The 9,475-nt window shown below is 38.9% G+C and overlaps 1 protein-coding gene across 1 annotated transcript in view; it reads right to left on the bottom strand.

Moving 5' to 3' along the window:
- Window positions 1-1,734: 1,734 nt before the first annotated feature.
- The window catches only part of cwc27 (CWC27 spliceosome associated cyclophilin), a 36,627-nt gene continuing 28,886 nt past the window's right edge, over window positions 1,735-9,475 (bottom strand). The window contains exons 12-14 of the mRNA XM_062434099.1: window positions 8,853-8,962; window positions 8,604-8,713; window positions 1,735-2,279 (exon numbers count right to left, since the gene is read on the bottom strand). Coding sequence (XP_062290083.1) covers window positions 2,117-2,279; window positions 8,604-8,713; window positions 8,853-8,962 — 383 coding nt within the window. The 3' untranslated portion in view covers window positions 1,735-2,116. The remainder of the gene's footprint in view (window positions 2,280-8,603; window positions 8,714-8,852; window positions 8,963-9,475) is intronic.

Raw genomic sequence — 9,475 nt, 5'->3', positions numbered from 1 at the left:
AGACACAGACAGGAAATGTAAGGAGAGAGAGAAAGACGGGTATGACAAGCAATAAAGGCTGTAATTTAATCAGCGGCTACAAGGTATGTGTCTCAACCACCAGGCCACCAGACACCCCAGTGTCTGACATCTGAGGGTAAAATTTATGCACTACATAATGCCCTCAAGAATTCCCACAAATCTATTCCCACAAGTGTCTAAAGCATTTTCACTTCTTTTGTTTTTTTTTCTTCTCTTTTCCCCTAAAATTTCTCACATGTGAAGCGTCACCTTTGATAGATGTGAAAATTGCGCTCAACATCTAACTAACTGGGACACCTAATATTTTTTTTTTTTTTTTTTTTACATCCCTGGATTAGTAGTGATGTGAAATATTTCATTTATTTATTTTCACAAGTGGTTAGAGTTTAATATTCATGACACTCAAAGTTTTCCTGATGTGAAAGGAAATATGGTTTGTTGATGCCAAAACCAAAATTACCAACATATTGTCTCATGAAAAACAACTACAATGTGAATGATGACATTTTTTAACCAAAAGCCAAAGATTTGTGTGTGCAGAGTTTAGTTAAATCCAAGTACATTTCCATTAGGTGTGGCAATAGGTTTGAAGGATGGGCTCACAATTTTCCACATGTGTCTAACAACAATATTCAGGTTTATGAATGTCTCATACAAACACGGATGAGAGGTTTTTGTCCATTTTAATCATTCCTCCTGTTAATTCTGGCCTCTAAAAGATCCTTCCTAATGTGTTTTCAATGTAAGTGATGGAGGACAAAATCCACAAAAGCATTCTTAAGTTTACCTGAAGTTAATATGAGGCTTCAGCAGTCTAACTTAGTCTTCCTCACTTTAGTCTTCATATAAAATTCTGTTTGTGTTTCTCTGTCGAGCTGCAGTGGAGTGAATTTTGTACTAATATAATTTGACTAACTGGCTTCTGATACACTTTGAGAGATGCAATTTTGTTCTTTATTACTTCCATTCGAAGCACTTAAGGAATCTAAAAGGATCTTTTAATGGATCGGTATGGACATCAGAAGCGATAAGAGCAAGTAAAACCTCTGTTAAGTGTTCATATGAGGAATTAAAAGGTTTAAAACAGCCTTAAAACATTGTGAACCTGTTTTTTTTTTTTAAAGGTCTACCTGATATAACGTTTTTTTTTGTTGTCTGATCTAATCTGATTTGATTGAATTTCATGTTTTCTTGCCCATTATATCATGATTGAGGTCAACACTTTGAATTCAGATGACTTCTGCTGATTAGATGATTATCAAACACTTGAGATACAAAGGGAACATTTTTTTGCAGTAGATTTTATCTGAAGAGCCTGAGAAAGGAGAGTTCTTTGTTTTTTGATTTAAGAATTTACCTGTCAAATATTTCCCCACTGAGAATGTATTATAAGCAACTGTGGGCTGGACACTTGTACTATATATGCATTACATAAGAAACAGCACAACACTTGAAAAAGCAATAATTCTCCGGTTCCAGCTTCTTAAAAGTGAATATTTTTGGGTTGTGGACTGTTGGTCAGAACAAAACAAGACATTTTAAGGTTGCATCCGAGGCTTTTGAAAACATTGATTGACATTTTTCCCCATTTTCTGACCCTTGACTAATCGATTATTTGAGAAAAAAAAATCAACAGATTAACCAACAAGGAAAATAATCATTAGGTGTCGCCTAACATTTATTTAAGATTAAAATAGAACAGAATCCAACACTCTTGTTAACAAATGTAATTTATTTTTCTCGGCTCACATTTATGCCTCCAGACAACAACATGAATCACTGGCATGAAATAACGAAACATAAACAAAACTGCCTAGCAACATTACAACTAAATCATATCACGACCTTAATGGTTATAACCGCAGTCTTAATCTTGATGAGTAGCCGAGCGTTGTCCGGCTACAGCTGTTCCAACTGAAGAAGCTTTTCCGTCACAGATTACAGGGATGATATGCACTCAGGTCAGCATCCTCAATCCAGATGTTCGAGCCAGGAGGAGTAGGTGGAAAAGTGGGACAGGCGGGATGCAGTATGACCATGCTCCTCGGTCACACGGCTTTTTCGGCAGGGACCCGACCTTTTCGACCTGGTGACCTCACCATTTGGCCTTCTTCTCCTTCATGATCTTCTTGCTCTCCTCTCTCCTCCGCTTGTTGACGGGGTTGCGCGGGTCGTAGATCTCGAAAGTGTCCTCGTCCTGCATGTTGGCATCCTTGACTTTTCTGCTTTGCTCATCAAACTGCAGAACATGGCCCATCCTAAATCAGACAGAGAGAGAGAGAGAGGTGGAGAGAGTTCAAAGAGGAGCGGGGCAGACGATCCACTAAATCACTGCTCTAGAGAACTTTAAACTGGATGAAAGTCTCTTCGTGCTTTGAGCGGGTTAGATTACGACATTATTTTCAAGAAAAAGGTGAAAATTCCTATTACTGTGAATGTTTTTAAACTTTCTAACATGGGTAAGAAGTGCTTCATGAAACAGACACATTAAAACACTTCTGCACTAAAATGATACACCAATTAATCACAAGGAGATGAAAACAAACCATTACAAGCATTAGTTTGCAGAGAGGTTGCTACGGTAATACTTAAAAGCTAAAATAAAGCAAGTTGATCCATTTTTCTAAGCTCTGTTACCATACCTGTAATTAAAATTCATTACGAAAGTTTCTGTGTAAACCTCTTAAACTCCAAACTAGATCTTTAGAAAACAAATCACATCTTTTCAGAGAGGCATTATCTTTATTTCAAGTTTTCTTGTGTGACTTAAAGTCAAAAATCAAAGTCAAAAATGTTTTTCTTCTTGTTCCTGTAGTTGCATGTTTAAGCTTCACTGTTCATACTGATTTATGTGACTGATTAAGTGTCTCAAATCTCTTCTTTTGTACTTACACTTAATACTTTGAGTGCATAAGTGTGTTCACACTGAGAAATATGGACAAATGCAGCACTATGAGTATCCGGATGGTGCACTGTAACTATGGACACTTCTCACCCTCAACGGTCGCCATCGTGGCTCCGTAGCAGAAGGGGAGGGACTGCTTTTCAAGCAGGAAATGGCGGCCGAGGACGTTGTAACTACGTTGAAGATCGCTGCGTTATACAAATGTAAATTACACGTGTTTATTTTACAATAACACGAAATCTAATGCTAGCTTGTTAACTAGCAAATAGTCATTTCTGGTAAGTGCGCAATGGCCGTGTTTGATTTGAGACACTTACCTGTTGAATATGCGCACTAAACAAGTAAGTACAGAGTGTACAGAGAGTACTAACAGAAGTATGTGATTTGAGATGCAGCGATAGAAGTTCCTTTGAGTCTGATTTGTGACATCACAAATGTTTGGAAGTCAATCCTGGTCCAACATTCAACTTACACAAATGTGATGTGGAAACTTAAAGGATCCAGTGCACAAACACTAATAATGAACAGTGAAGCAGGAGACATCTTGTATCCAGTAATTAAACTTCCTCAATAAATATATTTACATATGTATTCATTCTGGTATTATTGATGAGGAGTATATTGAAATAGGAGTAGATGTAATGTTAATGTGTCATTTTTAAAAGATAATTTAACTTTTTTAGTGGGAAAAACTGTATCAGATACAAATTGTAAGTCAAAGCAGAATATTTTATATACATCTTAAAACATGTTTGCAGTGGATTATTAAGTGGACGACCACTTCTAAAACTGGTACTTATTAGTATTAAATTATTTGTCAAGGTGATTTTGAGTGGTACAAATTCAGAAAAATGATGTACTTTAATGCTTCTCTTGGCATTGAAGCTGCATTAATGTTTTGTAGTTTCCACTTCACACACTAATGCTAGAACCTTATAAAGTTGTCTCTGCAAATGAGTTGGCAAACAGTTTATTTACACATCTGGAAAATACAGAGCAAAATTATTCATTTGTGTTACTGGCCACACAATAAATGCTCCGATATACACTCTCCTATGAGCTCTGTTTTGGTCTCCACCACCTCCTGATAAACATATCTGCCTCTTTAGCTGTTAAATGCTCCACTATGTTCACTAGTTAGTTTCTAACTTTGTCTTCCATCAGCTACATAGGCTAGAAACAAGGGTGAGGAGAACAGTGAGACTGAACCATAACTTTAGGGGGGGGGGGGGGGGGTGACATCCATCAAATGTTCCCACCCAGACTCTAACTGAGTACATTGTGATTATACAGCCAACATCTCAGACCCCTCGGCCACCAGGACGCCCTGCGGACAGTGAAAACATTTTGAGCGCTCTGGTGTTTTATGAGATACCGCTTCCATTTACCGCACTTCATTTCTGCCTGTGAAGTTACGAACCTGCGTATCTATATCTCTGTCCAGCTTAAACTAAGCTAACATTCATACATCTGCATCAGTAACAATGAGCTCATTCATACAGAACAGCCTTGTGTCAGAGTCTTTGAACTTTAAAGTTGATGATCAACAGGTCGGTCTTATCTGCTGGATTTCTCTGAGTGAGTAGACCGTGCCCCAGTGTGCTTCAAACAGGTTGTATTTAAAGAACACACTGGATGTATATAATGTATATTTTAGTTTGTCTACTTTTGTCTTACTGTGTTTAACATGTAGTACGTGTCTGCTCCTTTGCTCTGTGGTGTTACGGACAGATTTAAAAGCTTATTTTAATTGTTTTACTTGTTTTTACCTTATGGATGATTTCATTTCTACATGTCTGTGTTTATTTCTAAACAATATAGATATAAAAACTGCTGTTTTACATCTGCGATTGTCTTTTATTCTTTGTCTTGTAGCTGGAAAAGCGCTAAACATATACAATTATTATAATTATTGGTTTTATTCAAGAGTGGGATTGTCAACCAACTAATCTAAATTAAACTGAGAGATTTAGAACAATCGGCCATTAAAAAATTAGGCTTATGACTTTTAGATCACAGGAATAAACAGATCCAAGTTGAGCCCTCATTTATGTTACAACCTAGAAAACGTTGAGGGATAAAGGAATCAACATTCGTCAGTATAATCAGAGAAGATTACTGTAATACTGTGTATATGAATTTAGTCAATTAGTTTCTTTGTTTTTTACTCTCCTCGCAGCCCTTTTTACTTTGTTGCTTGACTCAAAGTGTTTTCGCCACATTGTGAGTTTTGTTGCATACTTGGTGTTTAAGTTTGGTATTTAAAAGTTGTGAGCGCTGATTACACAAGAGTTACATTTCTTCTCTTATCCCCCTTATTTATATTTAAAATATTTTGTGATATGTTGATGCCTTGTCTTACTGTGTTTAGCATGTGGTATGTGTCTTGCCTGCCCCCCCCCCCCCATCTTGAAGTTGAGTGCACAGTTTGGGGTGTGTTACTGCATCAGTGTGTGTGTGTGTGTGTGTGCGCTCTGCAGTCTCTCCTGTGTTCATTTGAAATCGGCAGGAGTTGTGACAGCTCATCTAGAATGTCATGGCTAGACTCTGGCAGACCCCGAGGACTCCTGCTGTGTGAGCGGGCCGCCTCTGATAATTTGTCTAGCAGTCTCAGTGATGACAGCCCGCCGGCCGTACAGCCTCGGAGTCACACAGCTCCGAGACGTGATGTGGAAACCCAGCGTTTCGGAGGCTTATCAAAACCACTCTGCGCTGCTGCCGTGATGCGAGGAGGAGGAGGAGGACGAGGAGGAGGAGGAAGAGGGTGGGAGGGTGGCTGCAGAAGACTTTCCCTGATTTATTTTTCTTGCTTTTTTTTTTTTAAAACTCAAGTAGGGGGTGGGAATTAAGTAAAGGAGTACAGGAGGGGACGGTGAGAGCGACGGCGGACTCTTTGCATTGAGAATGTGTGGAGCTTGTGTGTGTTAGAAGAAAGGAGGAGGAGGAGGAGGAGGAGGAGGGAGAAGTGGGAGAGTCAGAATTTGTAGACACAGACACAGATGGAATAGTTTACCTCCTCTGGCCCAGACTTGACTTCCAATGTCTGACCTGTTGTAACCCACATTCTGTTCGCAGTGCTCCTAGAGTGGCACAGACTTCCCACTGGTGTTTTTCTAGGACTGCTATGCTACTGCCCCTGTCCCTCCCTCCTCGCCATACCTGGCGGGGGCGTCACAGTGAGGTGTCTACAGCCGGGGGAGAGGCTCCAAACGCCAGCCAAGGCTTCTCTCAAATTCATTAGGGCCCCCACACACACACACAGAGAGAGAGAGAGAGAGAGAGAAAGACACACACACACACATACACAGAGACAGACTGCACTTCAAGGGGGCTTCTCGAGACTAATAGCAACTACAGATTTTGTTATTCTAAAATCTCTCACACACAGACACTTTGCTCAAATTCAAACACATGGTATTCATTTCAAACCCCTACTCTGTGTAGTTAGACTTTGAGATCTTTGGTGAAAAACAGAATATGAGAGGAAAACACAGCGTCAGGGCTGATTTCCTGATGGCCAATCTGGTGGCTGCGGGTTGAAATCCCAACGTGACAACACACACATGCGCAAAACTTGAACTTTCACACACATTTATCAGGATTTGAGGCGAGCGTTTTATCCTGATCTGGCAAAGGTCAGGCTTATCAGTCCCGGTACAAGGAGACTATTTCTGCAGTTTTTAAAACCATTTTACCTTCTTATTTACACTGTTTTACAATCCAACTTTCACCATGACGTGTATCAATAGGAATAACACAATGTAAATCCGGCAGAGGCTAATGAAAAAGGCTCTCTCGTGCCAACTTGTCACGCTTGAACTTCACTGTCCACATAACAGTGTGTTTGCCAAACTACTTCTTAAAACTCTCCAGGAGCTCTGAGGACTCTGGTGTGTTTCTAAGTGCTGCTGCTAACATTCGCTACCGTGAATAGCGGCGGTGATTTAAAGCTTAGCGAGGCTGCTTACACGGCAGCTATTTCATCCTGTCTTTAGTAATCTACTGTAGTCCTTTTTTTTTTCTTTTCCAGGGGGACGCAGTCATTTATGTGCTGTAAGTTTATCATAAAATACTGCCAAAAAAAACGTTCCACCGGTTTAGATTGGGATAGAATTACAGTAATTGCAGAAACAGTAACAAATACTAAACTTTAAAAAAGTATTAATAGGCACAAGAATGAAAATTAAACATTAAAAGAGCAGTTTTAACAATCTGCATTCAGTTTATTTATCTATCTATCTATCACCAATATGCACTAACTCAGTCGTTTCTTTATCTATTATATGAAGCTCAACTTGGTGTCAAACTCATTACAGTGCAGATTATGAGGCTTCTGTCACGATTTCCTACGAACAGCTGCAGTCTCACAGTGAATCCAGGACTGTTGGTAAGCACCGAAAAACACCTGTTCCTCTACAATAAATAATTTTAATTTGGAGTTATGATCACTTCCTGTTGCTCAGCCAGGAGTGGACCATAGCACTTAATTTTTCTAGCTCAATATTTCTTCACAACGTGGAGCAAAAATGTTCTTGCCAAAAAAAGGATGAGATTTAAAGCTACATTCACTAAGTTATTATGGCAAACGTGTCAAAACACAGCCTATTTACACGTCCAGCAGACATGAAGCAGCCTTAGCAAGTTTTGCCTCTGGGCACCTGATGATATTCACTGGCCTTTTAGCTCAGTATTGGACCAGATAAATACTCCACTGTGTTCATCAGATAAGCTCTAACTGTATAAAAGCTGTTTGGTGCTGAGTAGTAGGCCTGTCACAATAACTACTTTTGTTTTTGTTGGACGATATATTGTCTCAGAAATAATCATGATAAACGATATTATTGTCATTTGAAGATCATTTTATACCACTGATATAATGATAATATAATAGTGTAACATTGCAAAGCCATTAAAAGGTGCAATAAATGACAGTGAGCCTCACTGGATGTCACAGCAAACAACTATTATCATTTGTCATGTAAAGATAAAGTGAAATAATGTCGACCGGAGCAGCGGATGAAGTCACACTACCTCTGTTTGCAAGCTTCTCTGCACATGCTAGTCCTTCCATGTCCTCCATATACATCTCAGAGATTGTGGCTCAGTCACAAACTTTGTCAAACTACAGCTAAACAGTCGACCAGTCATGATAACTACTTTTGTTGGACGATATATTGTCTCAGAAATAATCGCGATAAACCATATTATTGTCATTTGAAGATCATTTACTACCACTGATATAATGATAATATAATAGTATAATAATGCAAAGGGGTTATGGGGATGGGATTGAAGAGTGGACGCTACACTTCTGTAAAAACACACACTGCCATTATGGTTGGGGACAGAGTTATTTACCCTTAATTCTTCTGTAGTCTCCACTCAGGACGTGCACAGTGAGGAATGGAGGACACTACTCGCTTAGCCAATGTGACATGAATAGCCTCTTAGCTGCTAATGTGAAGTGTGGCAATACTGAGGTTAAAAAAACTATCAAGGTCCATGTATCATATGATAAGTCCATATATAGATGCATATGATGATGTTGATAATTGCGTTATTGTACGATAAGTCAATAACTTAATTATTGTGACGGGCCTACTGAATAGGTAGTGTTTATCAGAGGATAACTTAACATAATAAATGATTAGTAATAAATGGTTTCAGGCTCACTGACCATCCTTTGTCGTCATCCTCTGCCAGCTCCTCCACATCCTCCTCCTCTCCTGGACCTTCGGTGATGGCAGACGACAGCTTGGACTTGAAGTTGTTGAGGAGTGCCATCGTCTTGCAGATAAAAAGACCAGACATCGTTAAAGTCAAGTACATGCCGCATTGTTACCTTGAACAGAATCTCCCATCACGTCTGCTGAAACGATTTACTGTTCGTGTTCAGCAAATATTAACTTTTTTTTTTTTTTTTTACCTGTTCTTCCCTGGTTGTGCCTTTCTTCTTTTTCTGTTTCCTCATGTCTTCGTACTTCTTTCGGCCCTCCAGATACTCCGCCACGGCCTCATTGGTTGGTTTTTTACTCTCTGGAGAAAGAAAGGAGACATTACTACTTACTAAAATCATCAATCTCAATATCAAGAAATCATTAAATACTTTAACCCTCCTGTCTGTCCCTCCTGTAACCATCCTGCCTTTATTACTTAAAAAAACTAAACAACTTGGCACATATCGGACAACATATACACCGATACGGATAAATCTGTAATATCCACTGACTGATATATTGGTCGAGCGCTAATCAAAAGAAGTCTTTCACAGTCACTATTTCATCTTCATTTATCCCAGGAGCTGATCGTTCATGACACATAATGTCCAGACTGAGTGATATTTTCTATTTTACCATTAAAAGTTAAAGAAAGAAAGATTAAAACATTATTTTCCTGTAATACAAAAATAAATTGTGTTTTAATTTAGCTTTATTTTCGAGGTTCGAGAAGAGCAGACGTCAAATTTTAGTGTCTGTACAGGTTGTAAAAGTGAGTTTTCCCCCGTGATTTATTTTGTCACCCACTAAATTAAAAACAGCCTCTGCAGTT

The sequence above is a fragment of the Scomber scombrus genome, chromosome 15, assembly GCF_963691925.1.
Source record: "Scomber scombrus chromosome 15, fScoSco1.1, whole genome shotgun sequence".
In the NCBI taxonomy this organism is placed as follows: Eukaryota; Metazoa; Chordata; class Actinopteri; order Scombriformes; family Scombridae; genus Scomber; species Scomber scombrus.
This window is presented reverse-complemented; position numbering and strand designations above follow the sequence as displayed.